This window comes from Prionailurus bengalensis, chromosome A2, assembly GCF_016509475.1.
Source record: "Prionailurus bengalensis isolate Pbe53 chromosome A2, Fcat_Pben_1.1_paternal_pri, whole genome shotgun sequence".
NCBI classification, from domain to species: Eukaryota; Metazoa; Chordata; class Mammalia; order Carnivora; family Felidae; genus Prionailurus; species Prionailurus bengalensis.
This window is the reverse complement of record NC_057348.1, coordinates 16,826,852-16,853,137: the sequence shown is the minus strand read 5'-3', so window position 1 is coordinate 16,853,137 and position 26,286 is coordinate 16,826,852. Positions and strand designations below refer to the sequence as shown.

The 26,286-nt window shown below is 44.2% G+C and overlaps 1 protein-coding gene and 1 long non-coding RNA gene across 4 annotated transcripts in view; one reads left to right on the top strand and one right to left on the bottom strand.

The window, feature by feature from the left end:
* The window catches only part of KIF9 (kinesin family member 9), a 54,802-nt gene extending 39,120 nt beyond the window's left edge, over window positions 1-15,682 (top strand). For all 3 annotated transcript variants that reach the window (XM_043587272.1, XM_043587273.1, XM_043587270.1), the window contains 4 exons: window positions 2,989-3,165; window positions 3,613-3,728; window positions 4,138-4,242; window positions 15,382-15,682. In XM_043587272.1, the coding sequence (XP_043443207.1) occupies window positions 2,989-3,165; window positions 3,613-3,728; window positions 4,138-4,242; window positions 15,382-15,432 (449 nt within the window). In that variant the 3' untranslated portion in view covers window positions 15,433-15,682. The remainder of the gene's footprint in view (window positions 1-2,988; window positions 3,166-3,612; window positions 3,729-4,137; window positions 4,243-15,381) is intronic.
* The window catches only part of LOC122487204, a 97,883-nt gene that overhangs the window by 34,764 nt on the left and 36,833 nt on the right, over window positions 1-26,286 (bottom strand). The window contains exons 3-4 of the long non-coding RNA XR_006298328.1: window positions 20,492-20,673; window positions 10,094-10,229 (exon numbers count right to left, since the gene is read on the bottom strand). This is a non-coding gene — a long non-coding RNA (uncharacterized LOC122487204). The remainder of the gene's footprint in view (window positions 1-10,093; window positions 10,230-20,491; window positions 20,674-26,286) is intronic.

Genomic DNA, 26,286 nt, shown 5'->3' with positions numbered 1-26,286 from the left:
TTTCAGCAGGGCACACCAGAGGTTACTGGGCTTTATCTTGCTAAATCACAACCTTTTTCCAGGTGGTTATCAGTGGGGACATCGCTAGATGCCATCTGTTTTATTTCTGCAGGCCAGGTGGATCATGTCACAGTGAGACACGTACCTTGCTCATTTACTTCTCAGAGGGCACCTCCAAATTCTTGAGGCCACTCTGCTCACACCCTACAGAGCAACTGTCACACACTATTCCAGAAGGCAAAGCCTCCAAGGATCTGGGGACAGGGAAGGGCTGGTGACGGTGGCTCTCATGCCCCCGCCCAGAAGCTCCAGGTGCCCCCAGAGCCAAGTACTTCGTTGTCTCTTCTGCCCACACCTTCTTTGAATGTACAATTTCTTATTACATGTTTACATACCTTAAATAATATATACTCATGCTGTGCTGACATGTCATCTATACCTAAATATACCTGAAAACAGATGTTTTTAAAGGATGAGATGAAGAATAAATAAACAGTATTTTAACATATTTTAGGGGCACCTGGGTGGCTCAGTCAGTTGGGCGACCAACTTCGGCTCAGGTCATGATCTCATGGCTCGTGAGTTCAAGCCCCGCGTCATGCTCTGTGCTCATGTGTCAGCTCAGAGCCTGGAGCCTGCTTCATGTTCTATGTCTCCCACTCTTTCTGCCCCTCCCCTGCTCATGCTGTCTCTCTCTGTCTCTCAAAAATAAATAAACATTATAAAAATAAAAATAAAATATTTTAAATTAGGGGCACCTGGGTGGCTCAGTCAGTTGGGCGTCCAACTCTTGATTTCAGCTCAGGTCATAACCTAACAGTCATGACATTGAGCCCTAAGTTGGGCTCTGTGCTAGGCATGGAGCCCACTTAGGATTCTCTCTCCATCTCTCTCTCTCTCTCTGTCCCTCCCCCGCTCATGCATGCACCCTTTCTCCCAAAATCAATAAACATTAAAAAAATTACATTCAATTGATTAAAAAAATAGTAAAATAAAATACTTAAAATTTTATCTGTCAGAGGCACCTGTGTGGCTCAGTTGGTTTAAGCATCCAACTGTTGATTTTGGCTCCGGTCATGATCTCATGGTTCGTGGGTTTGAGCCCTGCATCCAGCTCTGCACTGATGGTACAGAGTCTGTTTAGAATTCTCTCTCTCTCACTCTTTCTCTGCTCCCCCTCATGGTCCTGAACTCTCTCTCAAAATAAATAAACTTATAAATAAATAAATAAATAAATTAATTAATTAATTTTATCTATCAGTACCAAAGAAAACATTTTTGCTCTTAACCCCAACATCACTTGTTTTCCCATTGGTTGTTAAAATACCAAATAAAATACTTTTATCTTGAGGAAATAGATCAACTGAATTCATTTTTTGATTCATTTTGATTGATAGCCACTTATTGGTCCAGAAGGTCAGCAAATTTGGCATGTTGATTAGTGTTTTGTGAAAGAAAAATGAAAAATCATTTTAATTTAAAAAAAAATGTTTATGTTGAGAGACAGAGAATGCGCAAGCAAGGTACGGGCAGAGGGAGAGGGAGAGAGAGAGAATCCCAAGCAGGCTCCATGCTGTCAGCGCAGACCCTGACACGGGGCTCTATCCCATGAAATGTGAGATCATGACCTGAGCCATAACCAAGAGTGGGATGCTTAACTGACTGAGCCACCCAGATGCCCCTGAAAAATCATTTTAGGTTGAAGTGTTTTCCTTGCAGATAATCAGAGAACCCCCCTCACCCGCAGTGGGACACAGGGTGCTCACTGTCCCTCCCCATGTCAACAGAATACTGTAAAGACTCTGTGAAATAGAATACTGTAAAGACTTTATAAAGGATTTGTGTCTGTCACAGTGACCACACTGGGGACTGCCCACAGTACACGGACCAGGTCAGTCCACACTGTACCCTCCAACTCCAGACTCCTTGAATTGGGACCAATTCAAGGTCCCAGTTGCCTTTCCATATGTGGTGTCTGTGACAGCGTCTTAACTTTTCTGCAGTAAACCTCAGCGGAAGGGCACCTGGAGACTGCCTCACACACCCCCACCACACACCTCAGTCGCACGCAGAACTCACTCTCCAGGGGTCCTGGGGTGGAAGCCCCACACTCCCTGCTGGGGTTGACATGATGCCTATATTGAGCTTTCAAGGTGCTGTGGGCAGTGGCAGTGGCTGAGGTGCGTGACTCCACAGACCATGTTATGTTGTCTTAACTCAGCAACCCTCATCAACTGACAGACCTTCGAAGGTCATGCAGAGACCGTGAGTAGAGCTGACGAACAGCGCAACTGACCCCTCTCCTCCTGGAGCTTCTGACAGCCACTCGACGTGATACAGATTTACAGCCACTGTAATTAATAGGGAACCTTGCCCAAGTGCTGGCAGTTCATGTATATAGCTTACAAAAAAGGAAAACATCCATTTAATCCAGGTGCTTACTAAATTATCTTTGGCCACTGAGGTTTAAGATCAACATAAGTGTGAAACATGGGCCATCTCTACCATCTCCTCTGCCACCCCTCTTGTTCTTTTTTTTTTTTTTTTTTAATTATTTTTTGAGAGAGAGAGAGAGAGAGACAGGGCATGAGCGGGGGAGGGGCAGAGAGGGAGAGAGGGAGACACAGAATCTGAAGCAGGCTCCAGGCTCCGAGCTGTCAGCACAGAGCCCAAGGCGGGGCTTGAACCCAGGGACTGTGAGACCATGACCTCAGCCGAAGTTGGATGCATAACCGACTGAGGCACCCAGGCACCCCCACCTGTTCTTAAAGGTGCCAGTGTGGCCCCTCCGGCCTGAGTTCCGTCTTCCACATATGTCCTGGTCGCCTGGCAAGTCCAGGTGCTTTGTCCACCCGCACACCACACCCCAGCCTTTCCTCTGGTTTCTGGTCTTCAGGCTTTGCCAGCACTTTGTTCTGTCCTTCCAGAATACCTTCCTCCCCACACCCCAAGTGAGCACCTCATTCTCTGACTCCTGTGTCCCTGCAGGTGAGTATGAGAACAAGGGGCTGATGATCATCGATGAGGAGGAATTCCTGCTGATCCTGAAGCTCAAAGACCTCAAGAAGCAGTACCGTACTGAGTATCAGGACTTGCGAGACCTCAGGGCAGAGATCCAGTACTGCCAGCACTTGGTGGATCAGTGTCGTCACCGCCTGCTCACAGGTGTGCCATTTGGGAAGGTCGGCTGGCCACCTCAGGTCCTGGGAGACAGAGGGCAAGACCACCACCTGGGTTCTAGAAGTGGCTTCAGATCGTCTCTCTGACAGAGGCTGGGGCTGGACAGGGGCTTCAGAAGTATTTCCAAGAGGGGCGCCTGGGTGGCTCTGTCAGTTTTTGGCTCAGGTCATGATCTCGCAATTCATGAATTTGAGCCTCTCATCAGTGGGGGGCCTGTTTGGGATTCTCTCTCTCCCTCTCTCTAAACAAACAAACAAACTTAAAAAAAAAAAAAAAAAACACTCCGAGGGCAGGGGAGGGAGATAGGAAAGGGTGAGACCCTGGGACAGGAAGTGAACAGAGGGCGAGCCTGTGACCTGCACACATAGGCTGTAAGTGCTCCCTCAGAGATGCCCCCACAGCTCACAGTGCCGTCTGCCTGCCTGCTTGCAGAATTTGATATCTGGTACAACGAGTCCTTCTTCATCCCCGAGGACCTACAAGTGGCACTGAAGCCAGGCGGCAGCATCCGGCCAGGCATGGTGCCTGTCAGCAGGATCATGTCCCTGGTGAGTGGCACAAGGGCAGGAGTGGGGCTAATGGACGAGCACGGGGTACTGAGTGCGCAGCACCCTTCATCCTCTCTTTTCTCCGCGAACATGGCAGTGTACAGGCTGCTCCCGGCCTCGCCCATGGTGGACCCAGGCAAACAGACAGGTATAGGTCTCTCCCCAGGTATCAAGAAGATGGGGACCCAGGAAACATCACTTGCTGCCGTCACCTCTCTGGGGCGGCTCATCCTGCCCCAAAGGCAGTTGCAGAGTGTCTGGCAAACTTGGGGCTGGGGGTCGTGAGCTACCTTGCGCAGGGGTTTGCCAACCCTGCGAGGGGCTGCCCTGATGCCCCCCACAGGCTGTGTCAGGGTCGATCTCGACAGTGCCAGGCTGAAGGGACTGTACTGAGTTGAGCCTCTTATAGGGAGAAGATGCCGAGGACAAGTTCAGCCAGCTGCAGCAGGTACTGCTGCCCGAGGGCCCTGACTCCGTCGCCTTCTACAATGCCAAAGTCAAGACAGAACAGAAGGTAACTTGGGGGTTCATGTCTCCAGGAAGGTGAGGCCTCGGGGCCACATTACTGGGACACCCAAAATCACACTTCCTACTTTGAAAAGACAAAGAAGGAATATGCCAGCCGCGGGAAATACAGAGTCACCTGGAGTCACTGGGATCTCCTGCTGACACCAGAGTCCTGGGAACCAATAGGAGCCCCACAGACCATGGCCAGGCCTGGACATGGCTATTGGGAGCTAAGCTGGTCCACGTGTGGTTCGTAGCCCAGGACAGGGTCTGCCTGCTGGGGACAATGTCTCCATGGGGACCATGAAGAGGAGGCAGGGGACAGAGGACCACATGCAGCTGAGGCAAAGCTAGACCAGGTGTTGGCCATGGGGTGGACCTGCACTCTCCTCCCTGAGCAGCTTGGGCTGGAGCAGAAGGGTTCGGTCTACTGAGGCTCAGTCTGGAGCCAGAACACAGAGGGCCTGTGTGCTGTGTACTTCTCTGTGCCCACAGGCTCCTATAGGCAAGTGGCAGGTGCACATGGGGGACTGCTTAAGAGAGCTCATCATGTAAGATACATAAATACAGGGCACCTGGGTGGCTCAGCTGGTTAAGTGTCTGACTAGATTTCAGCTCAGGTCAAGATCCCAGGGTTGAGGGATTGAGCCCTGTGTTGGGCTCCACGTCCAGCGTTGAACCTGCTTAAGATTCTCTCTCTCTCTCTCTCTCTCTCTCTCTCTCTCTCTCTCTCTCTCTCTTTCACCAGCCCCAGTGCCCCTCCCCTGCTCACACTCTTTCTCTCTGTCAAATATATATATATATATATATATATATATATACACACATATATATATATATATATATATATATATATATACATACACACACAAAATATAAATACAAATACCCAGTCCCCATCCATCCAGTTCCCACCAACCCGCTCTGACAGGGAAACACTGTCACTTGTTTCTACTGTTCCCCTTGCACATTGTGCTATATCTTGGCTTTTTGCACTTAACAGTGTATCCTGAAGATCATTCTGTGTCAACTCATAGCTGCTTGTTTTCTTCTTCTTTTTTTTATAGCTGTATAGTGGTACTCCATTGTGAGGATGTATCAAAATTTATTTAACCCATCTCATATTGAGGAACATTTAGGTGATTCCATTTCTTTACAATACAAATATTGTTGTGATGATTAACCTTGTAGAAATGTGAATTCACATATGAGTGAATATATGTGAGAGAGAAGTTTGTAGAAGTGAATTTCTTGGTCACAAAGACGTATACTTTTTTTTTTTTTTTTTTTTTTTTTGAGAGTGCCTGTGCAAGCTAGGGAGGGGCAGAGGGAGAGGAAGAGAGAGAATTTTAAACAGGCTCCACACTCAGTGCAGAGCCCAACACAGTCCTCGATCTCATGATCTGAGCTGAAAGCAAGTCAGGCGCTCAACTGACTGAGCCATCCAGGCACCCCAAGGACATGTGTACTTTTTTCAAACTTTTTTTTTTTTTTTACATTTATTTATTTTGGAGAGACAGAGAGAGACAGAGCACAAGTGGGGGAGGGGCAGAGAGAGAGGGAGACACAGAATCTGAAACAGGCTCCAGGCTCTGAGCCTTCAGCACAGAGCCCGACGAGGGGCTTGAACCAACAAATCATGAGGTCATGACCTGAGCAGAAGTCAGATGCTTAACCGACTAAGCCACCCAGGCACCCTAGGACATGTGTACTTTTTTTTTTTTTTTTTTTTTTTAACGTTGATTTATTTTTGAGACAGAGAGAGACAGAGCATGAACGGGGGAGGGTCAGAGAGAGGGAGACACAGATTCTGAAACAGTCTCCAGGCTCTGAGCTGTCAGCACTGAGCCCGACGCGGGGCTCGAACTCACAAACTGTGAGATCATGACCTGAGCTGAAGTTGGCTGCTTAACCAACTGAGCCACCCAGGCGCCCCAGGACATGTGTACTTTTTTTTTTTTTTTCAATATATGAAATTTATTGTCAAATTGGTTTCCATACAACACCCAGTGCTCATCCCAAAAGGTGCCCTCCTCAATACCCATCACCCACCCTCCCCTCCCTCCCACCCCCCATCAACCCTCAGTTTGTTCTCAGTTTTTAACAGTCTCTTATGCTTTGGCTGTCTCCCACTCTAACCTCTTTTTTTTTCCCCTTCCCCTCCCCCATGGGTTTCTGTTAAGTTTCTCAGGATCCACATAAGAGTGAAACCATATGGTATCTGTCTTTCTCTCTATGACTTATTTCACTTAGCATAACACTCTCCAATTCCATCCATGTTGCTACAAAGGGCCATATTTCATTCTTTCTCATTGCCACGTAGTACTCCATTGTATATATAAACCACAATTTCTTTATCCATTCATCAGTTGATGGACATTTAGGCTCTTTGAATAATTTGGCTATTGTTGAGAGTGCTTCTATAAACATTGGGGTACAAGTGCCCCTATGCATCGGTACTCCTGTATCCCTTGGGTAAATTCCTAGCAGTGCTATTGCTGGGTCATAGGGTAGGTCTATTTTTAATTTTTTGAGGAACCTCCACACTGTTTTCCAGAGTGGCTGAATCAATTTGCGTTCCCACCAGCAGTGCAAGAGGATTCCTGTTTCTCCACATCCTCTCCAGCATCTATAGTCTCCTGATTTGTTCATTTTGGCCACTCTGACTGGCATGAGGTGATATCTGAGTGTGGTTTTGGTTTGTATTTCTCTGATAAGGAGCGACGTTGAACATCTTTTCATGTGCCTGTTGGCCATCTGGATGTCTTCTTTAGAGAAGAGGACATGTGTACTTTTAATGGATGGTGCCAAATCGCCTGTCTAGAGCTGGACCCATCTGTACCCCCACAGCCTCACTACAAGATGTATCATCCTGCTTTTTGTTTTTTTTTCCAGTCTAAAAGGTGAAAAATGGTCTCTCTGGTATTCTATTTTACATTTCTCTTATTATGAGTGAAGTTGAGCTTCTCCTCATATATTTAAGGGCCATTTTATTTTCTTTTCCTATAAATTGCCTGTTCATATTTTTGCCTATTTTTTTTAATTTTTGAGAGAGAGAGAGAGAGAGAGAGGTGAGGGAGGGGCAGAGAGAGAGAAGGAGACACAGAATCTGAAGTAGGCTCCAGGCTGAGAGCTGTCAGCACACAGCCCAATGAGGGGCTCAAACTCATGAACCATGATATGACCTGAGCCAAAGTCAGATGCTTAACCGACTGAGCCACCCAGGTGCCCCTATTTTTCTATTGTATATTGGTCTTTATTCTTATTAATTTGTAGGAAGTCTTGATATACTGGGGAGATTGGCTCTTTATGATATGAATTGAAAATATTTTTCCCTGTTTGTCATTTGTCTTTACCTATTTTTTTTGTAGTTATTCTGTTGATTTTTATGAAATCAAGTGTATTAGTCTTTTCTTACTTGGCTTCTGGATTTTGTGTCATAATTAAGTCCTCTCCTTGTTGAATTCATTCTCTTTACACTTATAGTTAAGCTGACATCTGTACTGACTTGTTAGATTGCAGATTCAGACGTAGCATGTCTAGGGTGGAGCCTGAGATTCCACATTTCTAATAAGGCTCAGATGATGCCCATGCTGCTCGTCTGAGATCACACTTTGAGTAGCAGGCCACAGAGCTCATCTGCAGGAAACAGCCTCCGGCTCCTCTCCCTCCAGGCCTCTCTCTGTCCCTGAGCTTCTTCCTGAGGTCTACTCCTTCCCCTATCTGTTCTTCCCACTCACTTCTCCATTTTAGCCCCAGTCTTTGCCCCTATTTTCTAAGACTTCCCAGCTCCAATGTCCAGTATATCACCTGACTACTTACTTTGTGTCTCTCCAGAGGGAAAGCCTAGATGACTCTTCTTGGGTTAAATGTACATTCCTGGCCTAATTAGTGGTGGTTTGGAGCAGGTTCTCCTGCCCACTCCATCTGCCTGGTCCAATTCCCTCAGCAGAAGAGAGGATGGGAGCTAAATTTAGCCATTTAGCTTTGTGCTGTGAGCATCAAGCTTTATTAACCCTGGCCCCTGGAGGGATGCCCAGATCAGTGGACAGGGCCCTGCCTCTCTGAAAAAGTTTGCTGGAATGCAACCACTTTGGCTGGGGAAGGAGACCCTGGCCAAGCTGTCCCCCTTGACCCCACTACCTGACTCCAAAGAGCTCACTCAGGGTTGTCCATGAAAATCTCTCTGTGGGGAGGCAGGGCTCTCCCAGAGCATTTGGGAGAGAATTGAGTAGGGGCAAGTAGGCCTAGATAGCCCAGCCTCAAAGATCATTTGACTGTGAGCACCATGTAGGAATTTCCTGCTTTGGCCATAAAGAGGCCTGCCCCTGCTGGGCTCAGTGGAGGGGGCACATGGTATGAGGCAGGGGTCCAACTTTATTCTCTTGCAGGTGGATATCCAGTTTTCCCAGTGCCAATTGTTGAAAAAAATTCATTCTTTTTCGAATTATCTTGTTACCCTTATTGAAATTCAATTGACCAGAAATGTGAGGTTTTAATTTTTGGACTCTCAGGTCTATTCCATTGATCTGTATGTCATTATGCCAGTACTATACTGTGTTGGTTGCTGTAGATTTGTAGTTAGTTTTGAAATTACAAAGTAGAAATTCTCCATCTTTGTTCTTTTTTAAGACTGTTTTGACTATTCTGGGTTCCTTGTATTTCCAAACAAATTTTCAGACCAGCTTGTCAGTTTATGCAAAGAAGCCAGCTGGGATAGGGGTTGTGTTGAATCTATCAGTTGCTTTGGGGAATATTGACATCTTAATATTGTCTTCAAATCTATGAACATAGGCTATCTTTCTATTTATTTAGGTCTTTAATTTCGTTCAGTATAATTGTACTTTTCAGAGTATAAGTTTTGTACTTTTTTAAAAAAAGTTTACTCCTAAGTATTTTATTCTTTTTAAAAAAAATTTTTTTTTACATTTATTTATTTTTTGAGAGACATAGAGAGACAGAGCACAAGTTGGGGAGGGGCAGAGAGAGAAGGAGACACAGAATCCGAAGCAGGCTCCAGGCTCCAAGCTGTCAGCACAGAGCCCAACGCGGGGCTCGAACTCACAAACCGTGAGATCATGACCTGAGCCGAAGTCAGATGCTTAACCGACTGAGCTACCCAGGTGCCCCTAAGTATTTTATTCTTTTTGATGCTATTATGAATGGAATTTTGTTTATTAAAATATTTATTTATTTTTGAGAGAGAGTGAGCGGGGGAGGGACAGAGAGAGGGAGACAAAGAATCCCTTGTCTGCACTGTCAGTGCAGAGCCTGAATCGGGACTTGAACTCACAAACTGTGAGATCATGACCTGAGCTGAAACCAAGAGTTGGACACTTAACCAACTGAGCCATGAGGCACCCCTATTATGAATTGAATTGTATTTTAAATTTCACTTTTGGATTGTTCATTGCATGTGTATAGAAATACAATTGATTTTTTTTCTAAAAAAATTTTTTTTTAATGTTTTTTTGAGAGAGAGAGAGAGAAAGCGTGATCAGGGGAGGGGCAGAGAGAGAGGGAGACACAGAATCCGAGGCAGGCTCCAGGCTCCCAGCTGTCAGCACAGATCAGCACAGAGCCCAACACAGGGCTCAAACTCACAAACCGTGAGATCATTACCTGAGCCGAAGTCAGACACTTAAGCCGAAGTCGGACACTTAACTGACTGGGCCATCCAGGTGCCCCCAATTTTTGTATAATGATGTGGTATTCTACCACCTTGCTAAACTAATTTATTAATTTTAATAGTTCTTTAGTGGATTCCTTAGGATTATCTCTATGTAGGAGATCATGTCATATACAAATAGTTTTACTACTTTCTTTCCAATCCAATGCCTTTTATATCTTTTTCTCACCTGCTTTGCCTGGCTGGAACCTCTAGTATGATGTTGAAATAAGAGATGAAAGTCGCCATCTTTGTCTTGTTCCTGACCTTAGGGGGAAGGTGTTCATTCCTTCGCCATTAAGTATACTGTTGGCTATGGGGTTTTCCTAGAAAAAAAAAAAAGAAGAGCCTTATAGCAGAACTTCTCACTCTGCGCAGTACACGTGAATCACCAGACTGTTAGAATAGAGTCTGATGCAGCAGCCCTGGGGTGGAGCCTGAGATTCTGCATTTCTGATAAGCTCCCAGATGATGCTGATGTGGCTGGTCCAGGGAATACACTCTGAGTAGCACACTTTGAAGTTTATTCTTAGAACCTTTCTTCTATCAGGGTGAAAAAGCTCTCTTCTGTACCTAGTTCACTGAGTATTTTTATCATGAAAGGATATTGGAGCCTTATCCTTTTTTTTAAAGGGCATGAAATAAGAGTTTATTAAAAATGACCAAGCAGATTTGAAGAAAAACCAAGTACAGTTTTTAGATATGGCTGACTAGACACAGCTGAAGAAGGCATTAATAAACTGAAATAGGAATGTAACAAAATTACCCAAATTACAGCATAGAGAGGTGAGAGGCTAGAAGAAATGACAGACTTTAGGAGATACACAGGACATAATGAGAAAGTCTAACATACATCTAATCATAACCCTAAAAGAGAGAATAAAAATAAAAAGAAACAAAGGGGGTCATCTGGGTGGCTTATTCAGTTGAGTGTCTGACTCTTGATTTTGGCTCAGGTCACAATCTTGTGGTATGTGGGGTTGAACACCACATAAGATTTCCTATTGATGGCTCAAGGCCTGCTTGAGATTCTCTCTCTCTCTCTCTCTCTCTCTCTCTGTCTCTCTCTCTGCCCCTCCCCTGCTGACACTCTCTCTCTTTCTCTCTCAAATAAATAAATAAATAACCATTAAAAAAAAAACCTTTGAGATATAATTTAAATACCATACAATTCGCCCATTTATAGTATACAACCAGTGGTTTTTTCATATATCCACAGTTAAATGCAACCATAACCACAGTGAATTTTAGAACATGTCATTCTCTTGGTTTTTTACTCCTAAATATTTCAGTGCTTACTTTTTAAGAACAAGTACCTTCTCAGGGTGCCTGGGTGGCTCAGGCAGTTAAGTGTCCGACTTCAGCTCAGGTCATGATCTCACGGCTTGTGAGTTCGAGCCCTTCGTTGGGCTCTGTGCTGACAGCTCAGAGCCTGAAACCTGCTTCAGATTCTGTGTCTCCCTTGCTCTCTCCCCTCCCCCATTCACACTCTGTCTCTCTCTCTCTCTCTCTCTCTCTCTCTCAAAAATAAACACTAAAAAAAAAAAGAGCAAGTATATTCTCCCACATAATCATGATATAGTAATTGAAATCAGGAAAATTAACAATGATGCAACAATATTATTTAACCCAAGGTCCATATGTAACTTTCGACAGTTGACCTAATGGTGTCCTTTATAGTTGTTTTCCTCTCACACCCTGGCCAGGATCAAGTCTAGGATTACACATCACATTTAGGTGCCATGTCTCCTTTAATCTAGAACAATTCCTGGGTCTTTCCTTGTGTTTCGTGATTTTGATTTTTAAAAACATTTTTTTTATGTTTTTATTTTATTTTTGAGAGAGAGAGACACAGTGAGAGCAGGGGAGGGGCAGAGAGAGATAGAGACAGAATCTGAAGCAGGCTCCAGGCTCTGTGCTGTCAGCGCAGAGCCTGACATGGGGCTTGAACTCACAGACTGCAAGATCATGACCTGAGCCAAAGTCAGACGCCCAACCGACTGAGCCACCCAGGCGCCCCATGATTTTGATATTTTTGAAGAGTATAGGCCAGTTATTTGGTTGAATGTCCCTCAGTTTAGGTTTGTCTGATGTTTTCTTGTGATTTAAGTTCAAGTTCTGCATTCTGGGCAGAAATACCACAGGAATGATGTCATGTTCTTCATGTACATCATATCAGGACATGTCTTATTCAGCCTGGGATGCTATAACAAAATCCCATACACGAGTGTCTTAAACAACAGACATTTCTTTCTTATGGTTCTGGAGGCTGGGAAGACCAAGATCAAGGTGCTGGCAGATTTGCTTCTTGGTGAGGGCCTTCTTCCTGGCTTTAAGCAGCCATCTTTTTGCTGTGTGCTCACATGGCCTTTTCCTAGACATATATTTGTGTAGAGAGAGTCTTCTCACTCTTCCTCTTTTTATAAGGACACTAAACCATCATGAGAGCTCTACCCTCATGATTTCATCTAAACCTAATTACCTCCCAAAATTTCCCACCTCTAAATACCATTACAGTGGCAATAAACAAATGTGTTTTGAGGTGGTATAAACATTCAGTCTGTAACAAGAGGCACAAGATGTTGCTTTGTCCCATTATTGGTGAGGTTAATTTTGATCAATTGGTTAAAGTCATCATATATATTGAATAAGAGGACCAAAAGATCTTTGGCTTTGAGGAAAGAGCTTCCAAAATTTTATTCCTTATTGTAAATTGTTGTGAACTTGTTTTGACTGGCATAAATTATTTCAGGATCACAGAAAAGATGGACCAAAGTGATTTGCATGGCTACCACCATGAATTTCTCTCTTGACATTCCAGGCAAACTTTCCTTTTTCTTTTTTTTTTTTAATGCTTATTTATTTATTTTTTGAGAGAGAGGTAAGTGCGTGTGCACAGGGGAGGGACAGAGAGAGAGAGAGAAAGAGAGAGAGAGAGAGAGAGAGAGAGAGAGAGAGAGAGACTCCCAAGTAGGCTCTGTGCTGTCAATGCAGAGCTCAATGTAGGGATCGAATTCACAAACCATGAGATCATGATCTGAGCCAAAACCAAGAGTTGGAAGCATAACAGATTGAGCCACCCAGGTGCCCCATAACCTTGTGTTGTCTTTACTTCCAAAGTCTCAGATAAACATTTAAATTCTAAATCATTCAACAGGGGAATCCTGCATTTCTATAGGTCAGTATTATATTCTCCCACCATCCCTCAATCTCTAGGAGAACTCTGCATTGGACAATTTTTTATGTTTAAGATGTGCCCACATGGGGCACCTGGATGACTCAGTCAGTTAAACACCTGACTCTTGATCTCAGCTCAGGTCTTTATCTCAGGGTCATGAGTTTAAGCCCAGTGTGGAACCTATGAGAGGAGAGGAGAGGAGGCAAGGGGAGGGGAAGGGAGGGGGGGAGGGGGGGAAGAGAAGAGAGAAAGGAAAGAAGGAAGGAAAGAAAGGAAAGAAGGAAGGAAAGAAAGAAGAAAGGAAGGAAGGAAAGAAAAAGACATGCCAACACAGAAACTTGATATGTAAATGTTATACTTGAGCCATTCCATCTTAATATTTATTTAAACTTTTTGTATATATTTTTATACGTAAAGTACATAGGATCAGATTTTTCAAGGTCAAAATGTTTTCCATTTTGCTAAATTTCTCTTATGGTGGCTTTTATCCGTGTGTGTGTGTGTGTGTGTGTGTGTGTGTGTGTGTGTGTGTGATAAGTTCATGTTTGATTGAACTGAAGGTGTAGGAGTCATGAGTGCATAAGTGCATTCTTTCCCCCTGATGGCATTTGCACTTGATTTTGCAGTTAGCCACAGGGCATTGCCAACCCAGGGCCGTTTTAACTTCCCTTCAAAAATTCCAACTTGATAAGGGATTAATATCCTGAATATATAGAGAACTTCTTTTTTTTTAATTTTTTAATGTTTATTTTTGAAAGACAGAGATAGAGTGCAAATGGGAGAGGGGCAGAGAGAGAGGGAGACGGAATCTGAAGCAGGCTCCGGGCTCTATGCTGACACAGGCTCAAACCCATAAACTCTAAGATCCAACCCGAGCCGAAGTTGGATGCTTAGCCAGCTGAGCCACCCAGGCCCCCCTCTAGAGAACTTTAAAACTAAAAAATGGGCAAAGAGTAGACATTTCTCAAAAGACAATATACAGATGGACGGTAAGCGTATGAAAAGATGCTCAACGTCACAAATCATCAGGAAAAGGCAAATTAAAACTACAAGATACCTCCTTATACCCATTAGGATGAAAATGATCCAGAAAAAAACAAAACAAAACAAAACAACAACAACAACAACAACAACAAAATAACAAGTATTGGTGAGGATGTGGAATAATTGGAACCGTTGTGTGTGTGCTATTGGCGGGAATATAAAATAGTCCAGCCACTAAGTGAAATAAGCCAGTCACAAAAAGGTGAATTAGCTATATGATTCCATTCACATGAGGTGCTTGGAGTAGCCAGAATCATAGAGACAGTAAATAGAATGGTGGTTGGTAGGGTCTTGGGGGTAGGGGAATGAGGAGTGAGTGTTTAATTGGTATGGAATTTCAGATGAAAAGACATACGGAGATGGGTGATAGTGGTGGTTGCACATTATCAGTACATCACCAAACTGTACACTTAAAAATGGTTAAGAGGGGGGGCCCAGTTCGTTGGGCATCTGACTCTTGGTTCTGGCTCAGGTCATGATCCCAGGTCAGGGGATCGAGCCCCACATCAGGCTCCACACTGAGCATGGAGCCTACCTAAGATTCTCTTTCCTTCTCCGTCTCCCCCTCTCCCACTTGTGCACACACCCTCTCTCTAAAATAATAATTTAAAAAATTTAATGGTTAAAATGGGAAATTTTTATGTAAGGTAGGTATTTTGCCACAATAAAAACATTGGGGGTAGAAAACAATTCTGGCTGAATACGGGAGCTTCAGTTTCCGTTCCCACGTTGTGGAGGATCGAGGATTCATACCTACATTTCAAGTTGGTTTTAGGACTTGCTTGCTTACTGCCCACTGTTTCTGTTTCAGTGCACCTTTCCCACCTGCTATCTGAGGGCCTAGAACTGCATTAAAAGGGAAGAATTTGTGAACATCAATCTGGTTTGCAGAGGGAGGTCCCTTCGGAATACATGTGTGCCCACCCCTGTGGAGACAGAACCCTCTTCTTTTCTTTTTGAACCTAATTCTTGCCAGAAACTTTCAAGTGGGCCTTTGAAGCATACACATCTCCTTTTAAACATGCCTGCCACACCATTTTAAAACAGTTTTACACACTTTCTTTAGGATGAAAATATGAAAGGGGATGAATGGAACATTATTTCTCAACAGAATTGGGGCTGGTCAGTGGGCATCCTCGTCCCCAGAATGTGATGTTTGCAGGATGAATGGTGGGGTGGTGTAAGCGGCATGGCTTCTGGTTCTTAATTCCATACCTGCTAATCAATTCCTGTTTTCTCCCCCTTTCTGCGTCCAGCACAATTACTTGAAAACCATGATGGGCCTCCAGCAGGCACACAGAAAATAGGGATTCATCGCCAGTGCCTTCAAGGACAAGACCCCCAGTAACTCCTGCTGCTCTGGAGTGGGGCTGCCAAACCCCTTGCCCAGAGTTCCAGACCGCCTGCTCCAATGCTGGAGCCCAGCCCAGAGGACTCACAATGGCCTGCCTCCCAACAGGAACATCCTTCACAGGACACTCATCTTCACAGACCACTTTTGGTTTCAATTCACTGTTTTATATGCAGGGACAGGATAAAATAATTTTCTAGCTTGGACGTTCAGTGCTCACTCAAGAGCCTGATTTTATTTCCCGTCCAGGAGGATGCTTCCCTATGCACAGGTGGGGTTAGAACCGAGTCTCCGGTAAGAAAGGGAAAAAGTAGCTCAGCCACCTTCCTCTGGCATGCCTTTGTCCCACTGGTCACCCTCTTTCCTTCCTTGGATGGGCATTCTTGGGGGGAGCTAGTTCTGAGGAGCCCTGGTTCTCTCAGTCCCTGTCAGACTGTAGGTTCTCTTGGGACATCCTCTCTGTGTTCCTGAGCCAGTGAAAGCGGGAGGCCCTCCTTCCTCAGCAACCAGCAGAGGAGTGGGTCTAGGTGGAAATGGCTGAAAGGCAGATTTTTATCTCAGAATAAGAAGAGGCTTAAAATGAGCACAGCCCTACCTGAAGTTAGCAGCAAGAGCCCCAGAGTGGGAGGCTGTCTGGCAAGGAGGTTGCAGAACCTGTACCAGATAGAAGGTTGAACTGGATGGCATCAGTCCATTCAAACACTCGGTGACCCTGTCCTTCAGCCCAGCAGTGAGCAGAGGGATGGGGGTTTGTGGAACAGAGAAAGTAGAAAGGCATCCGTGAGGTCTCTGCCCTCTTCCTCTTCAGCCCCTTTCACTTTCACTGACTGATACATAATGGTCCTAAAACAGCTTTCAGAGGCTCCTACTACACCGAGGCTTCGCAGAGCGGCTTTGAAGTGCCCCCGCTCCCTCACCCTGGATGACACACATGGGGACTGTCACTGATCGGCACTAATGGTGTGCACACAGCCCTACTGGTCAGTCCTCATGTCTCCTTTGATTGTGGCCAAATAGACGAGTCTGCCCAGGCTCTGCCTGCCCTCCCAGCTAGTGCAGGCCTCGGGCTGCACCTGATTCTTTCCTTTCTCGGCTTCCCCTGCTCTTACCAGGACTTGTTTGGGGTTCCCAGGTCTTTAGGGCATCTCAGGAAATAGGCCATAGCAAATGGGGTACATCATCTTCTGGGGGCCATAGGAAGCAGCTGTTTGTGGCATTACTGGTCCCCCTTCCCTTCATTCTCTGCCACTGGCTGCAATGGCATGGCCCTACTGGACGTCGCTCCATAGGATTTCTAGACAGCCAGTCCTGGGGCCTGCTGGCCAGGGCGAGCTAGGCCTCTGTCATGGCAGCTGGGCACATTGGTCTCTAGCTCAATTCATTATGACAAAGGCCTCTGTGGCACAAAGTGAACCAAGTAATCATCAATGTGGGCAGAGCCAGAGAAATAAGCCAGGATGGTGCCTGGCAGATCACCCTCCACAAACTCCTCACAGGAGCAGATGCTTCCAACATGACAGGGAGCTAGGGGGCATCACGTCCACTCAAATGGGCCTGTTGTTCTAGAAAATAGTTTCTGCTGAGCTAATCTGACCACCAAAATCATCCCTGAGGGGACTTCCAGTTCCAACATGGGACAGATAAGATAACCTGAAAATACTCCTGCTACAAACAGAAATGCTGGCTCAAGTAGAAATTCTTTTCAATGCAAAGCTAAATTTGCAGGAAGAGACAGAGAACTGCCAGGAGCTGGAGAACTGAAAACCCAAGTGGTCAGCATAGGAACTGGCTGTGGCTGCTAGGGGTAGGAAGGGGTGTGCGTGGATTGTTGCCCTTGAGTGTGAATGTCCACATAAGTGTGAGAAATAAGGCTCTGGCCATGCCCCATAGGAAGTTGGAAGTGGGACCTTGGGCATAAAGCTGGCACCTTGAAGGCTTCATCCTTCATTAAGAGGTAAGCTAGAAAAAATTCCCCCGCTTTTGGGGGAAAAGTTTCTAGAGATGAGGGGAAACAGGTCCTGAGAGAATTTGCAACCATGCACAGGTTTGGGATTCAGATTTACACTGTGTCCAGGAACCCCCAGCCTGAGGAATTAGTGTAGAAATTAGCCCAGAGAGGGGCGCTTGCGTGGCTCAGTTGGTTCAGCGTCTGACTTTGACTCGGGTCATGATCTCACAGCTTGTGAGTTCAAGTCCCACATCGGGCTCTGTGCTGATGGCTCAGAGCCTGGAGCCTGCTTCAGATTCTGTGTCTCCCTCTCTCTCTCTGCCCCTCCCCTGATCATGTTCTGTCTGTCTGTCTCTCTCTCAAAAATAAATAAAAACATTAAAAAACTAAAAAAAAAACTTAGCCCAACGATAAAGCACCCGGCAGAGTAAAAAAAAAAAAAAAAAAAAAAATCTGTACATGCCCTTACTGAGCCACACAACATTCCCACAAGACTCTCATAAACATGAGCTCCAAAGATTAAACACACACACATGCATGCACATGTGCATGTGGAAACAGCCTGTCATAGTGGAGGCATAATGAGAGCATGGTCAGACTTTAAGAACTTCAGATAACAAATTATTGAATAAAGATTATACAACATATATGTTTTAAACAAAGACAAAAGTAGGAATCGATATGATAAAGGCTATCAAAATAGAGCACAGATTTTTTTTTTTTAAGTGAAACCTGTGGGAATGAAAAACTGTAGTTCTAAAAGTTTAAATGACAGACTAGAAACAGCAAAAGAGAGAATTGCTGACCTGGATGTTTGATCTGAAGAAATTTCCTGGAATGTAGCATAGTGGGATGAAGAGAGAGAAGATTGAATGTGTGGATAAGAGACATGGTAGACAGCATGAGAAGTGCCAGGATACAGATAATCACAGATTTGGAGGCGATCCCAAGGAGATCACTCTCTTAGTGAGCTCATCCAGCATTCATAGCCAATTATCCATCTTATATATCTAGACTAGACTGCTCTCCTGAGCTCCAAACCTGTTAACGTGGCATCTCCATTTGAATGTCTGTTAAGACATCTACAAATCACCATGCTTAAAACTAAATGCCTAATTGTCCCCCAGATATGCCCCACCCAAAGTCTCCCTAATCTCAGCCCAATTGCTCAGGCTAAATCCTTAGTAGTTTTATACTTCTCTTCCCCCCAACACCCCATATCAAATCCGTCAAGAGATCCAATGGACTTTACCTTCCTACTACATTAAAAATTTGACCACTTCCTACTTCTACTGCCCCTGTTCTGACCTAAGCCATTGTCATCTCTTGCCTGGATATTGCAGCAACTTCCTATGTCCTTGCTTCCTCCCCTGCTCTTATATAGTCCATTTCCAGAACAGCTGCCTGGTTGATCCTTTTGAAATAGAAGTTAGACCATGTGACACATCTTTTCAAACGTCACATGGTTCCTGTTTCTCCCAGAGTGAAACCCAATTCCTCAAAGCAACTCGAAGGCCCTACATGATTGTCTCCTATGACTTCACTCTCTTCTCTCTTCTCCCCCTTGCTCACTATGCTCCAGCCATGTGGTCCTCCTTACTGTTCTTCAGACATGCCCAGGAGCTCCTGCCTCAGGACCTTTGTACTTACTGGCTGTTTTCCTCTGCCTGAAATATTCTCCCAGATGTCCACATGGTGCAGTCTCTCACTTCCTTCAAGTCTTTGCTTAAATGTCACCTTCTGTAGCAGATACTGCCATGCCTTGATCATAACCCCATGCACTTGCCATTCCTGCTAGTAAGTTCCCACCGAAAGCATCTGTAGCTTTCTACATAAAGGCTTTCTCAACCATAGGTACTTATTTGCTGCAAAGTGGGCCCAAATGCCAGAGAGTTAACACATTCAGGAGCAACTCAACCAGTGAGTTGGTAGATGAGCACCCTTACCTCCTCTCCCTTGGTGGGACAACTCTGAGACATGTTCTCCACTATTTCCTGGGACTCCCCAATAAAAGTACAAATTCACACACAGATGAATGAAACCAAAGGGGGAAAAAAGATGGTTGCTATGTATCGTGGGATTTTTAGTGAAATAATATGACAAAATCATTAAAGTAATGATAGAATTTTTAATGATCTATGTTATAAAAGTATAATGAAAAGGATAAGATTGGACCATTATAGCACCCAAGTTTCCTTCAGAAGTGCAGAGATTCAAGATAGGATAAAGAACTCTGGGTAGTCCTTCCATGTCCTCCATAATCTTTAACCTGGAGGGCTCAGACACCTCTGTTGTTGTGTCCCTGGCATCGTATAGAGGTACTAATCCACTCACCGCCCCCCACCCACGGCCCCCATCAGCTGGGCCTGGGGAGTCTCACTCTGGACTTGACTTTTTTTTTTTTTAATGTTTATTTTTGAGAGAGAAAGAGAGAGACAGATCGTGAGTGGGGGAGGGGAAGAGAGAGAGGGAGACACAGAATCCAAAGCAGGCTCCAGGTTCTGAGCCATCAGCACAGAGCCTGATGCAGGGCTCAAACTCATGAACTTCAAGATCATGACCTGAGCTGAAGTCGGACGCTCAACCTACTGAGCCACCCAGGCACCCCTGGACTTGACTCTTGATAACAGGCTGCACGTATCTGAGGCAATACATTATAGGGGTAGAGCACAGGCTTTGGGCCAAGACATACAAGTTAAACTGGGACTCCATATCTTACTGGCATGGAACCTGGGTCAAGGTGTCCAATTTCCCAGCCTTTTTTCATGTGTAAAACAATGATTAATAATCCTGGCACCATGTATGTCTAGCGCACAGCTGGGCCTCAACCAAGTACAAAAGAAGGATATGAATGTGCCCAGCATTATGTCTGATAAATGGTGAACGTACAAACATATGACCCTCCCCCAAACGTTGGGCCCCGTTTCCACTCCCCAAAATGGATTTTGAATTTGAAAAGGCAGCATTGAGACTGGCATTATCTTTCTTTAATTAACCCTGATTCTGATGGCCTTTAAAGACCAATCCAAAAGCTGACAGTAGAGAGAAGTAGTTGCTAAAAATATACCTGGTGTCATCGTGGGTGGTTACGGGAGGTCAGGCATCTAGAGTTAGGGAAGTAGTCGTCCCACTGTATACCACGTCAGCCAGGCTGCACTTGGAACTTCACGTTGGGGGCTGGAGGCAGGGTTTTAGCTGGACAGACTGCCCAGTGGAGGGTGACCAGCATCACGAAGGGCTCTGAAAACACTGTCAAGTAAGGGATAGTCACAGAAATTAAAGATATTCAATCTGAGAAGTGAAGTCCAAAGCGGGCTGTGGGACAGGGGTGGGGGTAGTGGATTTTCTGCCCCTCAGGAGGAAAAAACAAGATGAAGTTTCTAAACCCAGAATGGATGGTCTTGGTGCAAACTGGGCCCCCAGTCCCTGGAGGATGCAAGCCGTGTCTGAGCAGCCCCAGTGAAGGTCCATGTGAAAGGAATCCTTAAACCAGGAAGACAGGACTTTGAGGCCCCTGAGTTCCTTCTAAATTTAAATTCTGTGATTCTGTAAAAGCAGGTGTGAAAAAGCTAATTCACATATCCAATACATAGATACATTTATATTTGAATAAAAAAGACTAAAATGTTGAAAGGTCAATGGTTGTTTCCGGATGAAACTAGAAGTGATGTTTTTCCCTTTTGAAATTTTAATTTATTAAATATGAATTGCTATTATTAATGAAAATATCTAATTTATAAATAATATTTTAATAAAAACAATCTGTCTATGAGCAGATGACAGACACTTCTGCCAGCTCAGCTTTCCAACAATAAAGGGAGAGGCACCCTGTTTGCAGAAACATATCCGCAAAGGCTAGAAGGAAAAAGGGGGTCTTACACATAGGGAAGGGGCTTCCCTCGAGGCCAGACACGACAGTGTGATTTGATGACTTAAGTGGCTTGTGAGAGATGGATTTCTGAACACAGGTGGGATTTTCCTGTTACAAGTTGCTTGAAGGACAATCTGTTCTAGCCAGAAAAGCTATAAAAGGCATTACGAAGCTGGGGTTGTGTGTGTGTGTGTGTGTGTGTGTGTGTGTGTGGAGTAGACAAGTACTATTCTTAAATTTGGGGATGATTTACTATGGGCCGGTGCCCTGGCCTTCTGCAGAAAGTGGGCAAGTCGAACGAGAGAACGTGTGGGGCCACACATGTGGCCAGGTGTACGAGAAAGTAACACTGGATCTGAGAACTGCAAGTCCAGATGCTGCCACTCAGCGTCTGGGACCTTGGGCACACTTCTTTGAGTCTCAGTCTCTACATCTGTAAAAAGGAGGTAGCAGCTATCACTGCCCTCTCCACTACAGGGACGCTAAAAGGATCATGGGAGATAAAGTCTATGGAGACTTCACAATGCCTAAAGCCTTCCATAAATATCTGTTATTATTCCTGTTCCCCCAGAATGGCAGAAGGCTGCATAAGGTAAGAATCCCTTTTGTTGGGGTGGGGGCCTTAGAAAAGAATGGGAGTTTTGACATCTAGGAAGAACATTAAAAAGACCCACAGCTACAGAAAAACATGGTGGTGGCAGCAGCAATGCTGTCCAAACCTAAGAAAGATTTTGGACCTGAGACGTGACTTTTCTCAAACCTGACACGAAACCAGGTCTTCTGCAGCACAAGCCTGGATGTTAGTGAGAGGAACATCTAATGGTATTTAGGTGTTTCCATTCCTTTAAATCTTTTCACCTAAATTTTGTTACCATCTGTTTGAGTATTCTAATATTAGTAAAGATGTATAATTAGCTCCTGGAACAGACCTCGTGGTCTTCTGCCAATGCCACTTTCTTGAAAAGCTCCAGAAGCAGAAAATGACTTAAGAGCCCTTCCCTTGATGGTCGGCAATCCTACAATTCTGGGGGCCTGTGATTCTAGGTCAATCCCACACACACAAAATAAAGCAAGCCAAGAATCCAAGGACAAAGAGGATGCAGATTAACTCAAACATTATTTTAAGATTAGACTCTAAATTGAAAAAGAAAAAACCTGTTACGAACATGCCAAAAAAAATTAGCCAATAAAGAAAAAGAGAAGTGCATTTCTTTGAGTTCGGATGCAGCTGTTCTTTTTTTTAAATGTTTGTTTGTTTGTTTGTTTGTTTGTTTGTTTAGAAAGTGAGGAAGGGGCAGAGAAAGAGGAAGTCAGAGATACTCAAGCAGGCTCCACTCTGTCAGCACAGATCCTGACGTAGGGCTTGATACCATGAACCGTGAGACCTTGACCTGATCTGAAATCAAGAGTCAGGACACTTAACCAACTGAGCCACCCAGGTCCCCCATGACACAGCTGTTCTTACCCCTGGTTGCACATTATAATTATCTAGGGTGCTTTTATAAAATCCTGATGCCTAAGGCACATCCTAGACCAATTAAATCAGAGCCTCTGGGATCTGGGCGTCAGTATTTTTTAAAAGCCCCCAAGTGTTTCTAATGTGTACATTCAGTTGAGACTACCCTGGTAGAAGGAGTACTGGACATTTATTTGTTTTTCACCTTTGGTATATTCCCTGATTAATATGGTGATAAATTTTTTGTTAATCTTAGCAATTATTTAATATCATATACTGTCTTAGAAATAAGCATAGAAGCTTCTCTGCTGATTAACTTTCAATTCACAAACTTCCATAATTTCTGATTATAAAAATCCAAATACTCAAAGGGAATACCTGGGCACGCGTAGGTTGTATATGTGCACAGGTGACTCTGATTTGCAGTCAAGACTGAGAGACATTGTGACAGGTGTTCCATAAACATTGAAATAGATGGGTGTGGGGGGCACCTGGGTGGTTCAGTCGGTTAAGCATGTGACTCTTGATTTTGACTCAGGTCATGATCTCACAGTTTCCATGAGTTTGAACCCTGTGTTGAGCTCTGTGCTGACAGTGCAGAGCCTGCTTGGGATCCGTGCTCTCCCTCTCTCTTTGACCCCTCCCCATTCGTGCTGTCCCTCTCTCTCAAAAAAATAAATAATAAATAATACTTAAAAAAATAGATGGGTGTGGGTGTATGGGTGGGTAGGTTGTCGGATGGGGACATATGAGGGATTCTCAATCTTGGCTCTACTGACATTTTAGGTCAATTATTTGTTGGGGGAGATCCTGTGTGTTGTAGGATGTTTATCAGCATCTCCGACCATTATCCACAAGATGCCAGAAACATCCCCCAGTTATACAGCCCAAAATGTCTTTAGACATTTCCAAATGTTCTCTGGGGACAGAACTGCCCTGGTTTAAGAACGACTGGAGTAGATTAATGAATGGGTAGATGGATGGATGGATGGATGGATGGAAAGATGGTTGGATAGGAGGAAGGGTTATATTCTCCTTTGAACTAGCTATAACATGTTAGCGGTGCCCTCATTAATTAAGGAGTTAAAAAAAATCTTTGACACATGTTCATTTTATATCTGTAGGATAATCATGATTACAACTTCTTTGAAAAATTCTCCTTTAACAGATAAATGGGCATTATTCTTCAGTGTTAGGAGAAAATCAGTTGGCTTATGTTTTCTGGAGGACTCTTAGGCAGTGTATTTCCAGAGCCTTAAAATATACATATTGGTACATACTATATACATTAGTACCTACATTTTGGATACGAATTTGGCAATATCTTAACACTTTTAATTGTGTATACCAGAGTTCTACTATAAACACATTTTGTTCAAATGCAGATTTTAATTATTTTATTTTAAAATTATTATACAATTATTTTAATTATACTATATAATAATCATAATTATTTTATTTTAGTAACCAAATTTCAAAAATTCAACATTTTAATACTTATGGACATTGGAATTTCCAAGCAGCTTTGGCTGCTCAACTGCCATGTGTACTTCGGAGATACTAAAAAGACATTCACATTGTTCAAAAAGGAACAACAGACCAAAAACAGAGTCACTTGCCCCCACAGCAAACCAAGATGGAATTGCAGTTTCAGTGACTTCCAGGACGGTGACCTTTAACCAGTTGATCTGGGATTACCTGGTCAGCACCAGTGAAGTCATCTGCATGAGAGACACCCTCCCCACCAAAGAAACCTTGTCTGAGAGGCACCTGAGTGGCTCAGTCAGTTAAGTGTCTGACTTGATTTGGGCTCACAATGTCATGGTTCGTGAGATGGAGCCCTGCATTGGGCTCTGAGCTGACAGCACTGAGCCTGCTTGGGGTTCTCTCTCTCTCCCTCTCTCTCTCTCTGCCTGTCCCCAGCTTACACAGTCTCTCTCAAAATAAACAAATAAACTTAAAAGAAAGAAAGAAAAGAAACGTTGTCTGAGATAATCCACTCTTTGTTAGTTAACTTCCTTCCCAGCCCCTCTACAAAAGCCTCCCATTTTGCACAGCTCCTTTTGAATGCCTTTCTACTTGCTGAATGGACTGCTGCTAATTCATGAATCAATGAAGAAAGCCAGTGAGATGCTCAGCTTTACTCAGATGAATTTTGTTATACACACCTTTCAGCAAAGGTGAGTGGAGGAGCCAGATTTATGTCCACAGGTTCTGCAGTAAAGGGTTCAGCTGACAGTGATGTCCTCAAATTACTAAAGTTTCCTTCTTCCCTAATAGTAATTGGGTAAAGATTTCTCACCTGTTTGATTCCTGGACTTGAGACTAGGGTGAGGATACCATTTCTTTGAGGTAAACACACAAACTACAGAGTTTTTGCTCTACTTGAAGAGGATGCTTAATGAATATTAGGTGTATCATTGCCACTTTTGCATTTTTTTTTTCGTTTATTTAGAGAGAGAGAGAGAGAGAGAGAGACAGTGGGGGAGGGGAAGAGAGAGAGGGATAGAGAGAATCCCAAGCAGGATCTGTACTGTCAGCGCAGACCCCAACACAGGGCTCGAACTCAAGAACTGTGAGATCATGACCTGAGCTGAAGTCAAGAGTCGGACATTCAACAGATTGAGCCACCCAAGCACCCCTATGTATTTTTATTTTTACCTTTTAAATTTTTTTTGATTTTTTAAATTTATTTTTGAGAGAGAAAGAGACAGAATGTGAGTGGGTTGGGGCAGAGAGAGAGGGAGGCACAGAATCTGAAGCAGGCTGCAGGCTCCGAGCTGTCAGCACAGAGCCCGACATGGGGCTCGAACTCACGAGCTGTGAGATCATGACCTGAGCCAAAGTCGGACGCTCAACCGACTGACCCACCCAGGCGTCCCTACGTATTTTTATTTCTAATAGTGCCCCATCATACCATCCTTTGGCCTTGGATCTAGAACTGTGGCTATGGAGCAGTGTAACTTGTTTTTAAGGTAACAAGATACTCAGCTTCCATTGCATACACACCAATTTTAGCATCTTCCCCGGAGTGGGACCAGTGAAGGATCTCTACAGCTGGTTTCGCAGGAGACATACACTGGCACTCTCAAGATTACTTCTGTTAAGTAGAGACCTTCCAAAAGACTGCCTGGAAAGCTATTTATCAAGTAAAGCTAAATTTGATAGACTTACTGCATTAAGAATGCCAACTTGACTAAGTCATAACAATTTCTCAGAAGGTGAGAGTCAGGGGAGGATAGTTATAGAGTGTTAGGGCCTAAACTAGGTGACTTTAAGGAGCAGGAAACTGATTAAGACTAGGCAGAGTTTATAACAACCATTTTGGATTGGTAGGCACAGTGAGGCAACAGTCTTTTTTTTTTTTAATTTAAATTCAAGTTAATTAACATACAGTGTAATATCAGTTTCAGGTGTAGAATTTAGTGATTCAACACTTACATACAACACCTGGTAAGGCAACAATCTTTAAGCAGGTCTTGAGTAAAATGCTAGTTTCAATAAGTAAGCTCTTCTTGTTAGTCCATAGTGTTCT